A 24880-nucleotide genomic window follows, 5' to 3' on the forward strand; every position below is an offset into this window, starting at 1 on the left:
AAACGTGCTGGAAGCTGTCAGTAGATGTCCGTGTGTGTAGGAGATAGATACTCGTTTGGCCCGCTGACCTGAGGCCAGCTCTGATGTACATGTACCGTGATGAAGGTCAGGCGAGTCTCGGCCTTCAGAAAAACATCCTAAGAATAGAAACTCTCTGATTTTGATTCCTTTTTTCGGATGATTTTTAATAGAAGTATTTTTGAAGCATTTCAGTTCTGAAGGCTGAGCAGAGTGTCCTGATGGTTCAATACCATCCTCAGTTGTTTTGATTTTAATGAATTACATTGTCTAATAAAGTTGTTTTGTTCCAGTATGTCGTGATTATGTACGTACTACTGTACATTTGCTTGGGTCTTTGATTTGTTTGGCCTTTCGGGGCTTCAGTGTCACTATCGATGAGTTCACTATTGCAGTTGTCATGGTAACTGACTGATGCTGAAGGAGGGATCATTTTTCAGTCACATTGTTTGACATTTCACCTGGGAAATCCGAGAAAGCAAGTCAGAAAGAGTGAAAGTTCCACACAGCACATTCAGTGACTTCACCATTTAGCCAGATTTTCAGCCCATAGGTTTTGATACATCACGTCGTTCTCGCTGTGTCGTCATCTGCGAGGTGTTAGATATTTGCAGCATTTTTATAATCTTCATATACTATATGGCGTAAAGCAGAGGTCATTAATAGGCGGACCGCAGTCCGAGTCCGGACCCAGACGCTGTCCTATGCGGACCTGGACCTATAACAGATAAACTACGGAGAATTATTTAATTTCGAGGCCAGGAGAACGTTACCTGCCTGACTGCACTGTGCCACCTGTAAAGTTTGGTGGAGGAGGGATGATGCTATGGGGTTGTTTTTCAGGGGTTGGCCTAGAACCCTTAGTTCCAGTGAAGGGAAATCTTAATGCTTCAACATGCCAAGACATTTTGGACATTGCTGTGCTTCCAACTTTGTGGGAACAGTTTGGAGAAGAACCCCAGTGCTCAAAGCAGCTCCATAAAGGCCTGACTGGGTGAGTCTGGTGTGGAAGAACTTGACTGGACACCTTGCACACCTTTGGGATGAACTAGAACAGAGATTGTGAGCCAGGTCTTCTCGTCCAACATCAGTGTTTGACCTCACAAACGCTCTGGATGAGGGCAAAATTTCAACAAAACTCCAAAATCTTGTAGGAAGCTTCCCAGAAGAGTGGAAGCTGTTATAGCTGCAAAGGAGCACCAACTCCATATTAATGCCTATGGATTTAGAATGGGATTAATAAAGGCTCCTGTAGGTGTAATGTGTAGGTGTCCCAATACTTTTGTCCATATAGTGTATATATTTTTTTCAGCTGTTATTACTCTTCTTTTTCCACATCACTCCTTTATCTATCCTTCTAGAGTTCTTTGTTACATGTTTGAGGTTTTTTATGTGGTTGGTGAGCCTTTGAAAATGAATGTTTAAATAGCCATTATATTTTCAGCCTTTCAAGCCTATTGATGTCTCGCTCATCCTGTTCTAGAGGCACAGCATGTTCATTGACGTCTCCCTTTCTGTAATTATGCACAAGGAGTTCACAGTGAAAACATAAGAAGTAAACAAGTAAAGAGATTCAACAGTTAAAAGTAATACAAACTCTTTTTTTTTAAATAAAAAACCATTAAAAGAGAAGGGTATGTGGACACATCGATGGTTAAAAAAGGGCAAAAAAACTTTATTTGATTTAACTTTTTGCTGTATCATAATAGATTGTTTAACTTCATGTTGATTATGGATATGGTTTGGTTCACAAGCATGAATACAGCTAAAATCATATCACACCGTGAGATGTGAGTGCTGTTTCAGGACAGATTTGTTACAGGACTGAATCACATTCATTGTTTTTTTCTCTCTGAAATCCCATCCAGTATTTTCTGCTGATTTCAGCCCCATACTGATATGCCATTTCTAATCATACACTTACATCAGCAGTACATGTTGGCTGAAAACTCAATAGATGAAATTTATTAAAATAAATAAAGAGTAAAGAAAATAAAAAAAAAAAACAGAAATAAGTTCATCACATACATATTTTAATGAACCTTCACATAGAAATGATCAAAACAGATCTGAAATCTAATCAAAAGTCTAAAAGTTAGACCAGAGAATGTGTAGTGAGTAAAAGTGCATCCTGGGTTTGTCAGACGCTAGAGGGCTCTCCTGAGCGAGTCCAGAATGAACGGGTTCCTCTAGAGCTTTTGTCAAACACCAGTTAAATCAGTTTTACACAGGAAAAATGCAATTTTCTCAATACAGAACAGCATAAAATATTTCAACACTGCTGTTATTGGTTTGAGTGCTTTCATGACATCACTAAGCACGAACCTCTTTACTCAGCCAGTGAGCTGAACAGCTTGCCACCCAATCAGTACTCAGTAGCAGCAATGCTAACCAATCAGCACTCAGCATCAGTATTGCTAACCAATGAATATTCAGTACCAGTAATGCTAACCAATCAGTACTCAGTAGCAGTAATGCTAAACAATCAGTACTAAGTAGCAGTAATGCCAACCAATCAGCACTCAGTTGCAGTAATGCCAACCAATCAGCACTCAGTTGTTGTAATGCTAACCAATCAGCATTCAGTAGCAGTAATGCTAACCAATCAGCATTCAGTAGCAGTAATGCTAACCAATCAGCACTCAGTAGCAATAATGCTAACCAATCAGCATTCAGTTACAGTAATGCTAACCAATCAGCATTCAGGTGCTGTAATATTAACCAATCAGCATTCAGTTACAGTAATGCTAACCAATCAGCATTCAGTTGCAGTAATGCTAACCAATCTGCACTCAGTTGCAGTAATGCTAACCAATCAGCATTCAGGTGCTGTAATATTAACCAATCAGCATTTAGTTACAGTAATGCTAACCAATCTGCACTCAGTTACAGTAATGCTAACCAATCAGCACTCAGTTACAGTAATGCTAACCAATCTGCACTCAGTTGCAGTAATGCTAACACTCTACAGCCCAAAACCTGTTTGCTGTAGAAAAACGGAAACGTACTGTTAAGTTTTCTTAGTTTTGTTTAAATAAATTGATGAAATAAATAATTCTTCTTTCCAAAATTAAAGGAATTTCCAGCATAAATGTTTAGAAACATGTTTAATGTTTTGTTTTTAGCCATTTAGCTCCCCCATTCACTGAGGACTCGCTCTTCGGTGCCCTTCTGCATTTTTAAATCATGTTTTTTATTTAACAGAAAGAACAGAAAGTGGCTCCCCTTAAACTGACTGACTCTAGATAGACCCAACTTCCCAAATCCATGATAAAAAAACCATCTTAACAACATTAACTGTCCTTCTTTAGAAGTGGACACACTGTGACAGATCCCCCTTATAAAACTCCTGTTTGCACATACAGGCATTATTTCAGACGCTGTTATGGCTCGAGTTTCTCTTCTCCAAGGGAAAAAGGGTTTGAAGAATTTTGAGCATCTTCACAGCATTTGGCCTCTCTTTTGGCTCTTTGGAGAGCATTTTGTTGATGTACACACGCTGAAAAAAGCAGACACAAAATGCATGAAGGAGGTCGCATGACATAGGAAAAATGGTCAGGAACAAGAGTGAACTGATTACACAGAAGTGTCCTCACCTGCGGTTTATATTTCCTACAGAACACGTCCGGAAACTTCCGATTCCTCACGTCTTTCCACATCTGCAACGTTGAAAAGCTTCGTAAGCACTTACTTCTGTTTCATTATCATATCATTACTCACAGGACTGCATGGGCCCGTGACAAAAGAGAGAAAGAAGTCAGATGCTACCGAAGTTAATACATCTCAGTCTGCGGCATGTTTGGGTTTAGAGAACAAATCACGGTGACAACAAGTCATCAGCTTAGCATTATAAGGGTCCATATGCTTTCAGTGCCGTTTTGAGATATTGAGGGTCAAAGATTTCACTTTCGGAACAGCCAAACTCTTATGTAGTGACATCACCTTTCATATCAAGTCTTTGTCTTGAGATAATTCTGACCACTGAACAAACGCAGATAGAACCTTTAAATTAGAGCTGGGCGATATGGCCAAAAATGTTATCACGATAAACAAAATTCATATCGTTCGATATCGATACATACCGCGACAAATGTCAAATCATTATTTCTTTCAAGTTTGAAGGCTGATTTTTGGTCCTGGGGGTTAATTGCTGTTTTAAACTATCCTTTATGGTCAGAACACGACAAACACTCAAACAGTGGGACATTTCACAGATCTGTCATGGGAGAGTGGGAGAAAGTGTCTGGTGAGCTGTTTTTACCAGCTGGAAAAGCATGGCTATTTTGTAATAGTCATAATTTAAGAAAGAAAACAGATTATTTTAGCTGGTGCCGAGCGCTCGGCTACCCCGCTACCAAAGACATCACAGTATTCAGACACCAGCTAGATGACTGGATTTCTCTATACTATCGTAGTAGTTTAAGGGGTGAACCGCAAAATATCAACACCAGACAAACAGAGTCCTCCTTTTAGGTACGTTTAAACTGAAAGCGGTGCTTTTGTGTCGTGTTTGATCTACAGTATCATCAGTTCTCCGTGTTGTGGAGTGACGGAGCGCTGCTTCAAGTTAGCCAGCTGCTAAAAACAGCTAGCCTGGAAAGCTAGGTTAGCGCTCTCCCGCTCTCCAATGCCTCACAGCTTCCTCAGTTTACTTTCGTTTAAATCAGGGCTGTAATTTACATGAACCCACTTCTTTCTTTCACTTTCGTTGCTTGGGAATGCACTAATACTTAAATATGACTATCCGAGCACTGTAACAGTGCTGTAGTTGAGAGGAGCAGACGTGAGGTGAGTTCGCTGTAGGACAGTACAGTTACTCCACTGACCTCGTCACTCACACTCGGTCACAGGAGAACAGATCGCCGGTCGCTCCACTCAAACAGGGAATGAATGACTCCACGTTTCAGCCGTTGCTAAAGACTCATCTTACTCGTGGCCCCGTCCCTCTCTAATCATGTAGAAAAACTCGGAAGTGCCATTATTTCAGCGAGCTACTCTATCTAGCTACTCTGTTAGCTAGTTTGCTTGCTGCTTTGCTGATTAGGTAAGACAGCTATTTAAGCTGGACAGTAGCTAGTTAGCCTTTTCAACTCCTTGAGACCACTGGTGGTTCCAAAACGCACTTCATCATATTCTTCATAACTTTCATATTTCATAAGCTACATTCAAAATGTGGGGGTCATATGAGGCTGTAACTGTCTTCTTTCCAGTCAAATAGATGGGTGATGTAATTTTAAACCCTTATAATAAAAGAAGCTGAACTCACAATTATTTTTTTCCACTGAAAGTCGACCCATTTTTCCACAAATCTGGGCTATAAACTATAAACAGATGGCGTCTCTTCAGTGATCTGCTCTGTAAAAATTATTTTTATAAAATAATACAAAGAGCCTCTAAGATTTTTGGCTTTCAGCAGTAAATTGTAAGGATAAAGCAACATGTGTGATCATAAAACGTTCTGTTAATTTGAGGGGAACTTTTACAAAAAAATAAATAAATAAATAAATAAAAATTTACATTTATTTCATGCAGTTACTGAATAATTTGGCTTACGATGGTCATGAAAAATTCAGATGGAAAAACCAGAATATACCCTGGTCAATAAGAGGTTAGCTAACTGGCTAAATAACACCAGCTAGGTAAGGAAGGTAAGTTTCCTAACTTTAATTTTTTTTTAAGCAACTAATAACCTTCAAAGATGTCAGTATTATGACTGATCGTCTTTGGTTAGTTATTTTGTTCTGCAGAGACGATAATTTAGCTAGCTGGCTACAAAGCTGACTCACTTTAGCGAACATTAGCAGTCGCTAACTGAATAACTGCTTCTAACATGAATAAACTTTCAATCAGTCGGTCAGTTGGCAGTGTTAGTACTCCTTTAACTCATCATTTGCTACCATGAATTCTAATTAGTTTAAAAAAGCCTAAAGGTTCATTTGGGCCTCATAGCCGTTGTGGAGATCTGTGCAAGCGCAGTAGCCAGAACAACCCGAAAGACACATTTTTGCGCGTTTCTGAGCCGAACTCTACAAACTATTTAGGAGGTTTCAGTCAGGTTTTATTAGTGATTTCAAATGTATTTGTGAAACTGTAATCTGACCTTCAGCTTTTAGTATTTTTGGCCTCACCCCAAACAAAGAGACAGGAGCCTGGCGGCATATTACAGAAACTTCCCATTTGTCTAAAGGTAAGATGTGACAGGTCAACATAAGATCTTTCACAAATACGTATTACAGAAGCAAATCTTCTCTTAATTTGGGAATTTTATCTGTTTTACAGCTTCTTATCTCAAGTTAGGAAATCTTAATCTACTCGATCAAAGTCGACCGTCATGTCTGTAACCAACCAACCGTCAAGCCGCGCGCAGCTAAAACACAGAGACGTCATCAACTTAACGTGTAAATGTAAAAAAGGTCAAAACCCAACTCAAGTGCAATAAACTGGAAGTTGAATATTGTGAGTGTCCCCCGCTGGTTATCAGAGCGTCGCCGCTCCTCAGTTTCAGTGTCTGTTTCCCAAACGCTTTAGCCAGCCACGCTAACGTTATTCCTCCCAACAGCCTCATGTTCAACCAAGTCTCTTCATTATTCACCACCATCACTGTTTTCTTATCTGGAGTTAAGATAACGAACTGTTGTTCTGTAAGAGCTTCTGTCCTAAATTCAGTCCTGACTGACGTTCCCATGGTGACTAAACAGATCAGATAAGATTTCAGAGTTAGGCTGTTTCTGTAACACAGCTCCTGGCCTTGTACGGTTGGAAATAACTGCCTAGTGATGTTGCAAAGATGGCCACCAAGCAGTGGGAGACAGCAACTAAGTAAACGTAATTCATTACTGTACTTAAGTAGTTTTTGTGTATCTGTACTTTACTTTTTTCCATTTTGAGTGACTTTTTACTTTCACTCCACTACATTTCAAAGTCAATTATCTCACTTTTTACTCCACTACATTATGAGAAATCTGTCGTTCCTTTTGGTTTATGTGTGTATAAAAACGGAACATGTCAAAACGAAAGTAGCGCGAAGCCACAACACCAATCAGGGCACAGCGGTCACTTTGTTTTGAGCTTGTTTTGACCTGTTGAACATACCGACCCAGTGCAGCACACAGTTCAACATCAGTGAAGCAGCAGTAAATTTTGGGAGAGTCTATTCAACATAAATGATGAACTAACCTAACTTTGTGTAAACAGACCACAATATAGAAATATGTACACATATGCAGTTGTGACTGACGTGTCTTTTTTCTGAATTTATACAAACACTTTTTCATTTAATAGTAAATTAGTTTTGGCTGGTTTATGTTTATGAACAGAGACCTACAGATGCAGTTTAGTAAAGGAAACTCATTTGTGAATCTGAGTTTAAAGATTTTATTAAACTTAAACTTGCAAATAAATCTTAAACTGAAACTTTGCTTGTTTGTAAAAAGTTATTTCAGAGCCACTCAGTTCTACCTGATGGAAACTGTTTGCCTTCAGTGTTTTGTGCTTATGATAATTTTAATAGACATCAGTGATGGACTAATTAATGACATTCTATTACGAAAGTGACACTGGAGTATTTTCACCTAAAATGAGTTAATGAAGCAAGAATCTTGTTATAAAAAAGATAATAGAACATTAGAGCCATAATTAATCTCTCAGTACTTTTCCTTTCGATACTTAAGTACATCTGAAGGCGAATGCTTTTGTACTTTTACTCAAGTGGAGGTCTAAAGGGAGAAACTTCTACTTTCACTGGAGTAATATTTTACCTTGGGTATCTCTACTTTAACTCAAGTACATGGTTTGTGTACTTCGTCCACCACTGCTGCAACAGACTTTTGTATAAGGACTTTGTAAACAGCTTCTTGCAGAGCTTGGTAAACCGTGAATAGGTAATCCATACATTTTTATTGATTACTTTTACTTTTTTTAAAATACAGACGCTGGGACACTTGTTTTTGAAAGAAATCACCACCACAGCAACAATTAACAGCACTAAATCATGAACTATTTGACCAAAATATCAGACTTTGGCTGTTACAAGTATGTCAGTTGATAACATAATACTGTTACTGACCTTGCTTTTCTCCATCACAGTAGGGATTTTCCAGAGAAGCTCAAACCAAATGAGTCCCAACGGAAAAATGTCTGTTTTTTCGTCGTACTCCTTCTGATTCTCCTTAAGGAAAAAAAACATACATATTTTAGCCTTCAAGCTGGACAGCAGACAGAGCAATGTAACATCTAATGCATCCATAGCTATTCATTAATGAAGACTAATTTATATTTACTTCTAAACAGTACTGCAGATAATAATATTGTTAATCATTTCAGTGCATTTGTGATGCCATACTGTAAATTTTCTCCTAATTCCAGGAAGCACAATGCTTACTTAATTGACCTAGTTACGTTCCATGTTCATAGCTACGGGTGCCAGAATGGACAAGCTTTACAAACGCTGACAGAAATCCTATTTAACCTAATCAGAAATTGTAAAAGACAACTTTTGTAAAATACCTAAATTTGCATTGTTCATTTTAAAGGGCCGCGCTTTACGTATACGTTATTTTTTCTCCCTGAAATTCACTTACAGCATTTGTGTGCTTTTATTTACCAAAAACAGTCATGATTAATTTTTATATGACCATCTTTTTTTATCCCTTTACGACTGATACATGTAGATGAGCTCTGTTCTGACCTGCCGGTTCAAAAAGCCGTCCAGGCTGAAACACTCCTTATAGCATCAGTGTGAATGGGCAGAGCTGAACTCCTGTATGCTGTACAGGCAGTTTTACACTAAATGGTTTTGATTTTACATAGAATTTGCATTAAAAGTCACAGCAGTATGATAGACTAGTTGTGTTTTTTGTTGTGTAATCAGGATTTTCAGTGATAAGCATTTGGTTAACACGCTAAGCAGGCCTCAGCTGTTTTAACACTGCTAGCCAACTAAGTTAACATCAATAAAAGCTACTGAGAAAAATCCTACAAAATAAGCTACTGTAGCATGGCTGAAGAGATTTTATGACATTTTTCCCATCATGCTTAATGTCATATACTGACATTACAGTAAAAACAGAAAGTGCAAGTTGTTGCCTTGAGCAAAGCTATAAAATCAAGCTGCTTAGAGACAGTGAGACAAAAAGAGGCAGAAATTTTCAGGTCCCAAAAAATAAAATATAAAGTTGGGAGATGACCCATGCATGGATGCTTGCTTAAAGGAGAAGCTTGGCAAAAAATCAAAATGTAAAGTTTTCACATTTAACCCAGATGTAGTCAATCAGCCAAAAACATATTTGTCCAACTTTCGCTTCTTTAGTTTCAAACTGGAGCTCTGAGGCTAATGTTGCTAACAAACACTAGAACTCAATAGTCACCCAGAAAGCCCAAATCACTTTTGTAAAAAATACATCCCCAAAAACTTCTTAATGTAGTAATGATTTTGAGTTTTGAGGTTCTGAGTTCTTAGATGCTGTGCCGGTCAGTGTTAATCACGTGTTCTGATGAATGTTAGCCATTTTTCCATGCTTACTAAATCTGGTGGAATTTGTCCAATTGAGCCAGGAAGCAACTCTGTTGTGTCGTGTTGAGTTATACTGATTTCATGGATTTTAACTTGACCTATAGGGCCCACAATCACCTGTAGCCCCAAAGCCCACAAGCATGTTAAAGTGTTCCCGCCTGCAGGTTCTCTTTGGACAAAGAGGCAACGTCCAGTGCTACCAACTCAATAACGAAATGTATGAATGACTAAACAAAGGGAGATACCTGTTCAGGACTCCTGTATGACGGGGTTCCTACACACACTGTCCTCTTCGGAGAGCCTCCATTTACATCAGTCATCAGAGTAACGAGCCCAAAGTCTCCAATCTTCACTTTGTCATCTTTGCCAAAAAGGATGTTATCAGGCTGAATCGAAAGAAGACAAGTTTAGTTTAACTGTCTAGCGGTTAACCGTTTCACATGTGGTACTAAGTGAAATACCTTTAAGTCTCTGTGAATGAAGCCTTGTGAATGGATATACTTCAGTCCACTGACGATCTGATGAAAGACTGAAAGAGCTTCCTTCTCTGTTCTTAGCTGTTCCTCGCGATTTCGGTCATTTAGCCATGCTGTCAGTGTACCTCCATCACAGTACTCCATAAATATGCAGAGGCTATGAATATATCAGAACAGCACAGTCATGAACTCAGATAGAAGGTGAAATTTTCAAATTGGAAGGTGTTTATGCAGTTTCCTCTGTTATCTATTGTTTATAAATCTGTAAAATTGCTCTGGATGCTCTGACTCACTGTGTTGAATTCAGAATGAAATTGACTCCTGATTCATTGTCCTCATTCTGACTGCTGGTGAATTTTGTGACGACGGGTTTTTCATCAAGCGAGAGTGGCCTGTAAAACAGATGTATATTCTAACAAACAAAATGGCTAAAAAACACAATCACATCACTTGTCTAAAAACAATTACCATTTTCTCAACTCCACTTTTGGAAATTCCTGTTTTTTCCTTTAACTTTCTCTTTCCTAATGTAAGTGATGGAAGTGCAATCGTACACCTGATCTCCTCAGAATTATCTCCTTTAGCCATTTTAGATGTAGAATGTTTAGAGAGAAATGTGTAAGGCAGCTAAGGTGAGTGTGGGTATCTGAGTGAGCGTTAGGGTGTCTTTAACCGGCTTTTCTGCAATTTTTGCTTTTTTCTGACACTGAAAAATAAATAGCTTGTTCCTAATAGCCATTTTGACTGAAGGTTAAGTAAGTATCGAATGTTGAATCTGACATTGTAACATCACAAGTTGTTCTGCTAACTCTCTTTAACTGGACTGTATGTTGTAATATACACAACTGCTAGTTTGTTGCTATCCGAACACTGCAAGTCCCATAGGGGAGGTGACAGAAATTAGCATTAGCAGAGGAAACAACACTAATAGGTTTATGGAAAACTCTTTATATGTATTGCTATGTGTGATTTGCATATCCGCCTGATTTTATGACTGTATCTGGCACTCACACTCGCTGGCCACTACAGCCCACTACTGTATGGCTTAGAGAACAAAATCCTTTTTAGAAGTCAGCCTTTACAACAGCTGCGCTCTCATTTAAATATGGCGGTATTGATACCAAAACTCAACACAATCCCACAAAAGATAATGACCGAACCACTCTGACTGTAATGTTCCCGTTAAGAAGCAAATGTGGATTAAATGATATTTAATACGAGGTTTCCAAACGTTTGGTCCTGCATGCAACAAATCACATACTCTCAGCTGATTAACTGATATATTCAGAGATTCACAGTTTAAATATTACACAGACTACAGCTTACGTGACCTGGGTTAACTAATGGGTTATGTACACATATAGCTCATTTAACTTATCTCTAATACGGGGGCTTTATGTGTACACTTACATTACATGTGCAGGAATAAAACTTTACCTTACGCAGCTTAAACTGAGCATAATATTAAGCTTTAGGCTAAAACAAACTTTAGTTTTTGTACGTATCACTGCCAAAAAAAAAAACATAGAAACTGTTAAGTGTCTTTTGGTTTCAGAAGGTTTTGTAATGTGTTTTGTCTTATGGTTTAACCAGTTTCCAATGATTGATTCATACATTGGTAACGCCTCCCTTCCTGAATGGTAATATTCATGGCGACACAAACAACCAGCACAAACAGTCACTGTTTACATCAAACACTGGCTGAAATACAAAAGGGATGGTCGTAACGCTCAACTTTCCTATAAGGACTTTGTTTACGTGAAACAATCTCCTCCATTTAGGTCGCTCAAAGTTGTTGACGTGGTTTAGAACACAGTATGACTTACTGTGGACTATAAAAAATGAACAAAACCTCACAGTGCAGCTGAAAACTGTGGGCAGCCGCTTTAGACAACATGGACTGTATTCACAAACCACCTCAGGAGTTGAAGTACTGATCTAGAATCAGTGTTTGTGACAATGACTGTCATAACTACATGTCTGATCAAAGCTCAGTCCTGCTTTGTGAATATCAGCGCTGGTCTTGTCTCAAATGACTGAGGTTTTATTTAATGTTTTTATTTTGCAGTGAGTCATACTGTGTCTTACACCACAATGACAGGTCTGTGCAACCTTAATGAAGACCTGGAAGCAGTTTGAGTGGGTTGAGAGAAGTTTTGGTGATATACTTTCACAGAAACGATTTGGACTATTTGGGTGACTATTGAGTTCTAGTGTTTGTTAGCAACATTAGACTCGTAGCTCTAGTCCTAAACTAAAAAAGCAAAATTTGGACTCCAGACATGTCTCAGCTGATCGACTACATCTAGGGTAAAGTGGAAAACTGGGTACATTTGATTTTTTCAGGAAACTATTCCTTTACTATTCAAGCTAGTGGTGATGTATATTCACACAGTATGTAGGTTGTAATTGCGAATGAAGTGGATGTCAATATAAGGAAACACGTTGCTTCTCGTTTTCTGATTCCAAAGTCAATTCAGAAATCAGATAACGGGTCGTTTTGGTTTTCAGCCTCTATGCTTCAGTTCTCCTCACTGTAGTATGGTGAATGTATCGAGATCCATGACATAGCAAAATAGCTTTGTACAAATTAAACTGAGTGTTGTCAAAGATGTAAGGACTTACTTTATTAACTTCAAATCTAAATCCTCTTTACTGTCAGTGCTGGGTGACTCAGACAGATCTGGATCTTCAGCAGGAGTTCTGAAGAAGAGCAACAGTATCGAGAAAAAGCAAACTATAAATTTCTCACAATTATCTGTTCAGTCATATTATGTAATGTCAGCTATGACCACAGGCATATTTCTTTCTTTCTCATAGATCAAAACTCATCATTTTGCTTAATATTAGTTAAGGACAGTGATGCAACAGGTAGATGAACTTGATCAATGGCCCAACATGACCTACTTAAACAAAGCCTGGACTAATGCAAAAGCTACATAGCTAAACACACAATATAAAATAGAAAGGGGGAAACTGGCTGTTGTTTTGTTCACCTAAATCACTCACTTTAGATATTTATCAGACATCTTCACTTGGTGGGACAACCTTGTTTCTTTCTCGTTTTTAGTTTTAAGCTATCTTTCACACCGATGACAGAAATGATGTCAGTGTTCTGCACAAACTGTTATACACTTACTGTAGTGCAGTCAGTGTAATGAAATCAAAAAAACATGCTAGCTTTTATTCATGGCGTACATTTCAGCAGCAAAATTTCTTGGGAGTGTTGTGAAAGATGTAAGGACTCACCTCATTGAGTTCCAATCTGAATCACCATCTTGACTGCGAGTGCTGGGTAACTCAGACAGATCTGGATCCTCAGAAGGGGTTTGTGATCTGGAAAAGAGCAACAGTATCGATAAAAATCTTTGCAAACTCTACTATCTGTTATCTGTTACTAATTATCTGTTCAGTCATACTATGTAATTCCAAAAATGACACAGGCATAATTTTCCTTTCTCACTGATTGTAACTCATAATTTTATTTTATATTAGTGGAGGACGATGATGCAACATCTAGCTTCATTTGGTCAACAGCATAACATGACATACTTAAATAAAGCCTGGACTAAAGCCTGCAAACAGCCACATAGCTAAACACACAATATAAAATGGAAAGGGGGACACTGGCTGTTGTTTTTTCACCTAAATGAAACTTACTGTAGTGTACTGAATGCAATGAAATTGGGGAAAAAAAACATGCTAGCTTTTATTCATGGCATATATTTTAGCCTCAAAAGTTCTTGGAGTGTTGTGAAAGATGTACGGACTCACCTCATTGAGTCCAAATCTAAATCATCACCTTGACTGTCCATGCTGGGTAACTCAGACAGATCTGGATCTTCATCAGGAGGTTGTGATCTGGAAAACAACACCTGTAAGACATACTTAAGGCACCTGCAAAAACCTACATAGCCAAACATACAACATAAAATAGAAAGGGGGAAACTGGCTGTTGTTTTGTTCACCTTAACGCTTGAAATCACTCACATCTGAGGTCTTGTTCCTTTCTCATTTTTTTAGTTTTAAGCTCTCTCACACTGAGGACTTAAACTATGCTCAAAAACATGCAGGCTTTTATTCATGATGTACATAGAAGCGGCAAAATGACTTTGTACAAACTAAACTGAGTGCTGTGACAGATGTAAGGACTTACCTTTTTAAGTTCAAATCTAAACCATTTTCTTTACTGTCTGTGCTGCGCAACTCAAACGGATCTACATCCTCCTGAGGTCTGGAAAAGAGCAACTGTATCAAGAAAAAGCTTCGGAAATTCAAAATTTTCTAGTCATATTTTGTAACATCAGATCCAGCACAATTTTCCTTTCTCATAGATCAAAACGCATATGGTAACCGCCACTACAGTCACACTAGAAATTTGCAGTTTGCATCGTCTTGCAAAACAGGCATAACTAAGGCTGGACCGGAGGATTGGAGATGAAAAAAAATGTTCCATTGTGGTGCAGCAAGCTAGTAAAAACACAAACGTAAACATAGCTATACCAAATAATTATATACTCATGACAGCATAGTACTGCACACTGAGTTGTAGCAAGAATGTGTAGCTAACTGCCGTGGTTGGTGGCAGTGGCATGATTGGTATGCAGCCTCACTTAGCCAATCAGCTAACTAACCCTAAACAGTAAAGTTCTGCCATCCAATACAGTCTACTGACTGAGTGCATATTATACAGTCTCTCTTTTATAGCTAATGGGCAAGTAATATTAAAGTATTGTGCTTAGACACTGCTAAAATTGGTGTCTTTCCTTTTTGTATCTCTTTTAATAGCTGGTATCACGGCCATATGAGGAACTCCGGACCTAAGCTGGTTTTCTCTATGAGAAAAATGAATGGCACTGATGTTTCCTGTTGCGAACCCAAACATTCCAAACCCAGTTTGTTACACTGTACAGATATTTTTCATCCGAATGTCACCAGAACCTCTGAATTATGAGGTCATTAAGGAGCTGAAATACAGCTATTGCTACATGCAAGCTAACACTGCTGCGCACTGAACTGACATCATAAGTCAGGCCGCCACACCAAGCCAGCGAGCTCGATCAAGTGTGGTAGTTTAGAGGCTTTGGCAGTTTTAGGCTGAAGTTGTTGGTGTTGAAGTTTAATTGGAGACTTACTTTCATGCGACGTCATTTCAGTGCTCAGGAGTGTTAGCTTGCTTATTTGATGTATGTAGCATTGCTCATATCCAACTCTTAACAAAGTCCTTAGAGGAAAGTCTGTTCAGTTAGCGGCCATCTTGGCAACAAGACCAGACTCTTATCTCTTTGAATGGGGAGAGACGTAAAAACATGACAAGCTAAATTACCGTTTCAAAAACATATGGAAAATCACTAACAAAATCGAGCAAAGACCTCATAAATATGCTGCATTTGACTGAAGTAATGCACAAAAATGTGTTTTTTCAGCTTATTCTGGCCACTGTGCTCGCACAGAACTCGATAACGAGTTTTGCGGCTTCACCAGCAAGATGACTGTCTCTTTTACTGAAGGGCAGGACTTCATCGACAAACAGACGCCATGTTGAGCGTTACAAGCTCTCGTATTCATTTTCCAACCAGTGGCCGTCTCCTCCTTTATAATGTTTCTGCTGCTAAAGAACCTTATAATTCAGAGGATCCAGCGACGCTCACAAACACTCGCTTAGGCTCCTTTTAGTTTACAGTCCTTTAGTTCCTAATATAGGCACAAAAGCGACTACAGCAGTGCGAGTTTAAAAACACAGCTGATTTTGTCTAGAAATATGTTTTTTTTTCATATCTCTCATCCAGAATCTGATACATTATTGGTTAATCGTTATGAGCAACTGGAGTTAACTCATGCAAATGTTCCTGAAGCCATACCAAAACAGATTTTATAATACTTTCTATACTATTGTTTTTCGATGCTGGCGTTATCGCTAACGTTGTTAATTACATTGTTAGTTACATGAGCAACATAAGCGCTAGTGTAGTCAATTCATTGGTTGAAACTTATATGATGGAGTCAGCGAGCGAACCAACTGTAATCGGCTAATTAAATTAACAGAACTAGCAAGAAAATTTGATGGAATTTGATTAAATTAACCCGTCATCGCTCCTTAATTTTGAGAACAACTGTTATTTCTTTCATTTCAGGTTTCAGTCTCCGGGCGTCCTGCGCTTAACCGAAGTCCTTATAAGAAAGTATGTTCACTCGGTGACCATCTTTGCAACGATGCAGGGTAATTGTTTATAGTTATACAAGACCAGACGCCTCTCTCCGAATAGGGAGGGACCAAAATACTTCAAACTGAAGGTCATATTACTGTTTAAAACACATATTTCAAATCACTGGTAAAAATCAGACTAACTTCATAATTAGTATGTAGCATTCGGCTCAATAACATACAAAAAACAAAGATTTTTCAGACTGTTCTGGCTACTGCCCTAGCATCACAATATCGTCCACCCCTTCTCCACTCGCGGCGTAACCTGCAAGCTAATTGGCTGTTTTTATTGAGGGGCGGGACTTTCTCCGCAACCAGATGTTGAGCATTACGTGCTTTGCCATTCGTATTTCAACCAGTGACCGCCTCCTCCTTTATAATTCTCTGGCTTAACACAGCCTGAACATCACCTGTTCTGCATGTTGGTGAATAAGTGACATTACATTGCTAGAGAACCTGAACCCAGAGATTCATAACTGTGTTCGCATTCACTACTTTGTCGATATTTAATCAAGTATCGAGGCTATTTCAACCTCAAAATGATACGGTACTGACTATACACGTGTTAAAGGGACAGTGTGGTTAAAATGTATTTTTTGGGCATGTTTTGAATCTTTTTTGGGTCAAATGAATCACCCAACCACTTGGCCACACCCCTTAAGTTGCTAGCTCCAATTGAGTGAGCTATAAAGTATGCTTTTATTCACATATTTACTGACTATTAAATGATTTCAGTCTAACGTTCTTCTAACACTGTACTACAAACTAAAAAATAGAAACATAATGCAAATAAATAAACAAAAAATATATACATAACTGTTGATGTTCTTTCCTATGTTTTCTGAACAGATGAACAATTGTGATGTTTCGATTTCCTTAGATAACCAATTTAAAAAATCTTCTAGTATGCGCAGAGCAGTGATGAAAACCATATGACTGCATTGAAATATTAAGGTATAAAGTTTCTTTTGAGACTTACCTCGACCTGAAACTGTCACTAAAATCCACTCCCGATCCATAGCCATTACTCTCAGCTGAATCAGAAAAACCGCCTTTCAGAGCAGTTAAGGATCTGGAACACACCCACGAAATAGTTACGAAACAACCTGATGTAAAGTTTTTGAGGCGACTTACTCTGGGATGCTGCTGTTTGTCTTACCCGTCAAGGTCTGAAGCAAGAAGAGACCAAAAGTACTGAACTACGTTTGGATTGTTCAGGTTAGCCAATGCCTTTACTTCACGATCAGCTTTCCTTTAAAAAACAAACCAAAATAAATGTATTATGACGCGTAGAATGAACCTGAATAGTGTAACTATGCCTTAAATGTACTCACTCTGTAGATTGCACAATCTTCAAAGCGTAGGTCTTCAAGTCCACCTGATGCTTCACTTTAAAAACAGAGCCAAAGCTTCCTTTTCCCAATAGCTCGATTAGCTCGAGGTACTGAGGGAACCTATAACCACAAGACAATAATTTAAATCAACTATTAGGTCCAGGGCAGGACGGCGACGCAGTGGGTAGAGCTGTCGCTTCACAGCAACAAGGGGTTTGATTCCCCAGCCGGGCGACCAGGGGTGCTGTCTGTGTGAAGTTTGTATGTTCTCCCTTCTTCTATGGATTAGCAACCTGTACAGGGTGTTTCCGCCCAATGACTGCTGGGATAGGCTCCAGCAATCCCCGTAACCCTGAAGGACAAGCTAATAGTGTGTGTGTGTGTGTGTGTGTGTGTGTATTAGGTCCATATCAAAGGCATTTTCACATCTGTCTGATGTGAAAATCTCTTTGATATGGACCTACCACAACCTGCAACACAAAGGGATAGAGCCAAAATCTGGGGGGCCCTGAGGACCGGCTTGACAACCACTGTTTTGAAGTACATTGTTATTGCTGTTATTAGTGAATCATATGGCAGAGGCCTTCAAATATAGACCCTGAATCCAGTCTCCAGCTCTGGATACTGTAACCACTAGGTGGTCAATCGGGTACATCAATTAACTACCAATGATTACAAAATCCAGAATCAGAAACTGGATGCAGGGTCCAGGGGTGAAGACCCATAATCTACCCTGGAGGTCTTCAAATCCAGAACTTGAATCCAGTTCCCGGCCCCGTATTTTGCATAGATGGTAGTTAACTTAACTACCAATATAAATAAAATAAATAAAAACACTGCATATATTAGCATATTTAGTCAGCAACAAAACCATCATATGTTGTGTTTTCGTTGCTGGTATGCTGGTCAACCAGCATGACCATGCTGAGTGGCCAGCTAAACCAGCGCCAGACCAGCATAAATCAGCATAAACCAACTTGGAATTCATGCTTGTCTAACGTAATTGTTGCATATCAGCCAAAAAGTAAGTTAACTAGCAAGCAAGATAGCTAAGTAGCCAAATCAGACACTTTAGTTGCAAACCTACCAGTGACTGTAAAATCCAGGACTGGAAATTGGATTTAAGGGCTGGATTTAAAGGCCTCTGACCTATACGTTTCTTCGTATTAGCAGAAAAAAAGTACATACTCACTCTGAATTTAAGCGGAGTCTTGCTAGTTTATTACTCGAGTGACTGTGAAAACAAATATGAGAACATTATGCAACATGCATGCAGAAAATAGTATAGGGGTTTTTATTACATAACAAAAATTAAACTTATACAGAAACTCACTAGCTACAATGTCTATTTACAGAAACATATCGCTGTTGTCAGAACAAAACCTTGTATCTCCAAAATTTACAGAAAAAGGAAAAAACCTACTTTACTTTTAATGTAAGTCAATGGAACCAGACTTTTCCCCCAAGCCATTTGGGTCATTTATTTTGGTCCATTCATCATGAAATTTACATACAATGTAAAGGGTAACAGACATTTTCAAATTATGTCAAAAACTGAAAAACGTCTAAAATGGAGATTTTCTTCCGACAACAGTTGCATATAATATATAAGAACACTATATTTTATTGGGGATTGGCTTACTACAATGGAAAACTAGATATGTTACATAGTTTCTGTTGTATTTTTACATCAGGTGCATCTGATGTTTTGACTGGCAAGGTTTTCCAACCCACCCTCTTCCTACCAAGAATAGTGGCATTACACTCATTTGAATGGCCCAAACAATATGACTGCTCCTTCATTTTTATGGCCCAAAATCACAATACCTTAAGTAGATAATGGTAATACACAAGTTGTGCAACCACTTGTGTTCAGTTTACCATGTATCAGCTATACTGAGTAGTGTATGTTGTATAGGTGATAATTCTATTCCAAAATAATTTTACCATTTATTATGTGTAATTCTGGCCTTCAGTGAAGGCCCACCCAGCCCCTCGCCTCACCACGCAACATTAGCAGTACTGGACATCATGAATGAAACCGCAGTATGAACTTTCACACCTAAAGGTGGTTTCAACTGTGCATAAACCTCAAGAATGTTGCCTCAACAGGAAGTTTCACCCACTCTCATTACCTCAAGACTCATTACAGGCTAGTCCAGGCATGTCCAACTGGGGACCTCCCGGGCCAAAATGCTGCGGGGAGATCAATTATTATAGATAATACTTGCATCTCTCTGTTTTTTCCATGAACCCACCCCAGGGGAAAAAGCTTGTTGGTCGGAAGTATATTGTTTTAATAAATAGAGTTACATTGACGTGCAAGTAATGATCCCCAACTTTCCATTGATGAAGTTCATGAACAGTTCGATATAAGAAGGTTTTTGAGCATAATCCTAATGCTTTGTGCACTTTTTGGACCATCCCTTAAAGGGCAATTACACCAAATATTCAATTTGTCATATTCTGTTCCTGCAATGAACTCATTCAGAGCGGTTTGCTGTGAAATGGATCATTGTAGAGAACCTGTCTACAACACAAATAGAACCATTTTATTTACCATCCAAAACCACCAGTTTTGGACTCTAATGGTTCAACAGGTGTTCTGATTCCAGATGCGTTGTTTCCCAAGGGGATTTAAAGGTCTCCTACAGATAACTAGTGGTCTCTAATGATAACCATTAAGGCGGTTCCCATTAGAAAGCAAAACTATCAGGTTTTAATGGTTCTAATGGGCTTTTTTCAGCAGGGGTCTCATCAGGCAGCATATTCATATCCATTTCATGTAATATCTTCCTGTGAGGGAGCTTTTAGAGGTGGACGTCTGGTTCCTATCACCACCACTGTGAACAATCCTGACTCTGTAAGTTTCTCTAAAACAGAGCATTTCACACCAAACCACTCTGAATGACTCTGTTTACATCTTAACCACTTAATCACGTAGAAATGTGAAAAATCTGGTGGAGTTCCCCTTTAATAGCTTAGCTGGGGTCTCTGTTTCGTATGTGAAACTGAACAGGGTGTATAAAATACATCATTCTGTGTTCTTCTGTATAAAAATACATCATTTGGACGTTTTGCTGGGAAGAAACAGAAGAAAGAAACGCGGTCTCCAGCGAACAGACCTATAAAACTCAAATGTGACTAAAACAGCTTGAAGACCTCCAGCTTTTCCGAACATTGCGGGCTGGTTTCAATGGTGGTCTGTCGTATTTATACAGCAGCCTCTTCGCAGCGAACCTTACGTGCTTTTTCTACATATTTTGAGCGAAACGTGTCCTGTTGTGCACAAACAGGGTTTAATTTCTTACCTTTCTTGTCCACACTGTCCATTTCTGCTCCAGCGCCAAAAAGCTGGGGGCTGAACCGATGTAAATCCTTTTGTTGCGCTAAAGTGCAGCGAATACAGTGCAGTCCTCCTTCATACAGTCACTCACCAGCGCTCTGAGCCCCACTTACTGAGCCCTCAGCACTCAGAGCTCAGAGGAGAAAACGAAACTCAGCAGCGTGGCGAGAACTGCCGCTCAAGAATGTCTTCCGGCTTATCAGACGCTAGAGGGCGCCCCGAGTCCACAATGAATGGGTTCCTATGGAGCTTTGGCGCAAAATCACACGAAACCACCCGTGAACCTACACGAGTCTTACGGTTATATCAACATGACCGCAAAACAGCAGAGGGCGCCCGCGAGCGAGTCCTCAATGAATGGGAGTGAATGGAGCTCAACGGCTAAAAACGAAAGTTAAAATAGTTTCTAATCACTGAACCAGAACTTTCCTTTAGTTTTAGACAGTAGAAGGATGGATTTCACTGAAAATCAAAGAAAACTCACCTGTATGCTTTCTTTTTTCTACAGACAGTTTTGGGCAGCAGGGGCCGTAGCTGTGCACGTATGGTTGGTCTGAGATCTGCTTTGTTGTCATGGCAACTTCAGTTAAGACTGTATTTAGGACAGAAGCCGTTACAGAACAACAGTTCTTAAGTCTATAATCTCATCTTATTTCCAAGAAAACGGTGTTACAGAAATATCCTAAATATTTTCTTAACTTTAAGATAAAAGTTTAACCTTCCGTTTCTATTGTTTTATGCAGTGACAGACAGCTCAGTTCACTATAACCAGCATAGTGATGCTCCATTTATCTACACTGAAAACGCGGCTTTGACTGGAGAGGTTTTCTTTAACAGCGTTTAAAACCTTCAGACGCTGCAGACTCGATCTCCACCGCCCCTCTGATTACCCTCGTGTGTTAATGTTGATGATGAAATATTACAGTGATGGTGGTGAATAATGAGGAGACTTAGCTGAACGTGTGTCTGTTTATTAGGAGGAGTAACGTTAGCGCGCTCGGCTAAAGCGTTTGGGAAATGGAGACTGAAACTGGGAGCGGTGACTCTGATAAACAGCAGGGGGCGCTGAAACAATATTCTTAACTTTCAGTTTATCGCGCTTTAGTTTTATTTGACTTTCTTTATCTCAGTAACGGTAGCTAACGTTAATGTCAGCTGTCTGACTTGCTAACTTGATTACTTGTTTACTAGATTCAGCTGTGCACGTATGGTTGGTTGTAACAGACATGACAGTTGATTGTCGACTTCGATCGGGTAAGTTAAGATTTCCTAACTTGAGAGAAGAAAAGAAGCTGTAAGATAAGATTCTTAAATTAAGATTTGCTTCTGTAATGCGAATTTGTGAAAAATCTTATCTTGGCCTGTCAGATCTTAAGTTAAGACAAGAAGATAAGAATTTTCTGTAATACGGCCCCAGGACGCTAACATTACTGCTACTGAGTGCTGATTGGTTGGCGAACAGAGCAGCTCATTGGCTGTTCGCGCTCACTGACGTCATGAACGTACATGAGGCGCCGTTTTAATCTCCTATAACTCGAGTTTAAAAGCTCTTAAAAATACAACAGCAGTGTTAAAATGTTTTATTATATTCAGTGTTCAGGAAATGATTGTATTATTTTACATTAAAAATGTTTAGGCATTTATAAACTGTAATATTGCCTAAATGCTCCATCTTAACCCATTCATTTCGGACTCGCTCGGGAGCGCCCTCTAGTGTTTGAGAAACCTGGAAGACATTGCAGAGTGAGAATTCTCCTCTCTATAAGTTCTCTGCGGCTGTCTCGATGCCTCTGCTGTCTCGTAAGTCAGGGCCTTAGAAAGCAGCTTTGTGATGAAGGTACTGGCAACCAGGGACACGAGAAGGTGTTTTATGTTGGGGTGCTAAACCTTTTATGAGTGAATTTGTGATGTGCCCAATGAAGTCATGTAAAATGATTTGCCTTTTTTTATTAGATCTTTTTATTGTTATTTTACACACACATACGTTATCTAAGCTGCTTATCCTCCTGGAGGTGCTGGAGCCCATCCCAGGCAGGCAGTGTTTTACACAAACATTTGATTCAGACATGAATGGGTGTCTTCTGGCCTCAAGCGCTCAAATAAAAATGTGTGATTATCTACCTGAGATGTTTTGCTAGGTATAAGACAGCATTCTTTGCCTGTGTGGGTGCTATAATAACAATAGCATGAACAAAGCTGGGCAAAATCTTATCCAGAGCAAATTGTAAGTCTCTCTGGATAAGAGCGTCTGCTAAATGCTGTAAAAGTAAAATGTAAATGTAATACAGGCTCAATTTCAAATGGCTTCCTACTCCCTATATAGTGCACATTACATACGTCATTATAGAAAGGTTTCTACACATAAACAGTGCATTATATGTCTAAATAAAAGCCATTTATATTCAGTCATAGCTGCACAACATTTACTCTACAACCCCATTTCCAAAAAAGTTGGGACGCTGTGCAGAATGTAAATAGAAATAGGATGCAATGATGTGCAAATCATGTGAACCATATTTTTAAAGGAAAATGCTACAAAGACAACAAATCAAATGTGGAAATTGAGAAATTTTATTGTTTTTTGAAAAATATATGCCCATTTTGAATTTGATGCCAACAACAGGTATCAAGAAAGTTGGGACGGGGGCCTGTTTACCACTGTGCTTCATCACCTCTTCTTTTAACAGCACTCTGTAAGCGTTTAGGAACTGAGGAGACGTTGCTGTAGTTTAGAAAGTGAAATGTTTTCATGTTCTTGTTTGATACAGGATTTCAGCTGCTCAAGAGTTCAGGGTCTTCATTTCATAATGCGCTAAATGTTTTCAGTGGTGACAGATGACTGCAGACAGGCCAATTTAGCAGCCAGACTCTTTTAATACGGAGCCATGCTGTTGTAATAGATGCAGAATGTGGTTTGACATTGTCTTGCTGAAATAATCAAGGTCTTCCCTGAAAAAGACGTCGTCTGGATGGCAGCATATGTTGCCAAAACATATATATATTGTTTAGCATTAATGGTGTCTTCACAGATGAGCACGTCACCCACGTCATGTGCACTAATGCCCCCTATACCATCATGAATACTGGCTTTTGAACTGTGTGCTGATAACAAGCTGAGTGGTCTTTAGCCCAGAGGACACAGTGTCCATGATTTCCAAAAAGAATTTCAAATGATGATTCACCGGACCACAGGACACTTTACCACTTCGCCTCAGTCCATTTTAAATGAGCTCGGGCCCAGAGAAGGTGGCAGCATTTATGGATCCTGTTTGTATATGGTTTCTTCTTTGTGTTTTAGAGTTTTAACTTCCATTTGTGGATGCAGTGATTAACTGTGTTCACAGACAGTGTTTTTCAGAAGTGTTTCTGAGCTCATGCAGTGATTTCCACTACAGAATTATGTCTGTTTTTAATGCAGTGCCGCCTGAGGGCCCAAAGATCACAGCCAGCAAATACCGGTTTTTGGCCTTGTTCCTTACATACAGAGATTTTCTCCAGATTCTCTGAATCTTTTAATGTTATTATCTGCCATAGATGATGAAAAGCAACAGGTCTTTGATATTTTATGTTGAGAAACGTTATTCTTGAATTGTTGCACTATTTGATCGTGCAGTCTTTCACAGAGTGGTGAACCCCTCCTCGTCTTTACTTCTGAAAGACTCCGCCTCTCTGAGATGCTTTTTTATACCCATATCATGTTACTGACCTGTTGCCAATCAACCACCAAGTGTTTTTTTTTAGCATTACACAACTTTACCAGCCTTTTGTTGCCCCCGTCCCAACTTTTTTGGAATGTGTTGTTGACATCAAATTCAAAATGGGCAAATATTTTTTAAAAAACATTAAAATTTCTTAGTTTCAACATAAGTTATGATGTCTTTTGTACTATTTTCAACGATATACAGGGTTTAAATGATCTGCACATCATTGCATTTTGTTTTAATTTACTTTTGCACAGCGTTCCAATGTTTTTGGAAATGGGGTTGTAAC

At 39.0% G+C, this 24880-nt stretch overlaps 1 protein-coding gene across 1 annotated transcript; it reads right to left on the bottom strand.

The window, feature by feature from the left end:
* Positions 1 to 2914: 2914 nt before the first annotated feature.
* On the bottom strand, positions 2915 to 23232 carry pkz (protein kinase containing Z-DNA binding domains). Its single transcript, XM_036587666.1, has 16 exons — positions 23228 to 23232; positions 20856 to 20963; positions 18737 to 18778; positions 17545 to 17664; positions 17370 to 17462; positions 17190 to 17282; positions 14162 to 14239; positions 13780 to 13866; positions 13255 to 13341; positions 12631 to 12708; positions 10299 to 10397; positions 9991 to 10162; positions 9775 to 9915; positions 8084 to 8185; positions 3615 to 3677; positions 2915 to 3517 (listed from the first exon to the last, which is right to left on the bottom strand). The coding sequence occupies exons 1-16, from the start codon at positions 23230 to 23232 to the stop codon at positions 3392 to 3394; spliced, it is 1494 nt and encodes a 497-aa protein (XP_036443559.1). The 3' UTR covers positions 2915 to 3391.
* Positions 23233 to 24880: the final 1648 nt, after the last annotated feature.

Source organism: Colossoma macropomum, unplaced genomic scaffold (genome assembly GCF_904425465.1).
Source record: "Colossoma macropomum unplaced genomic scaffold, Colossoma_macropomum, whole genome shotgun sequence".
Lineage (NCBI taxonomy): Eukaryota > Metazoa > Chordata > Actinopteri > Characiformes > Serrasalmidae > Colossoma > Colossoma macropomum.

Excerpts from the sequence above, each read along its gene's own strand:
- pkz (XM_036587666.1), bottom strand. Across the intron at positions 14,240-17,189 it reads AGTGACAGTTTCAGGTCGAG|ACCTCAGGAGGATGTAGATC; the intron begins GTAAGTCTCAAA and ends GCTCTTTTCCAG. Across the intron at positions 13,867-14,161 it reads TTAGATTTGAACTTAAAAAG|ATCACAACCTCCTGATGAAG; the intron begins GTAAGTCCTTAC and ends GTTGTTTTCCAG.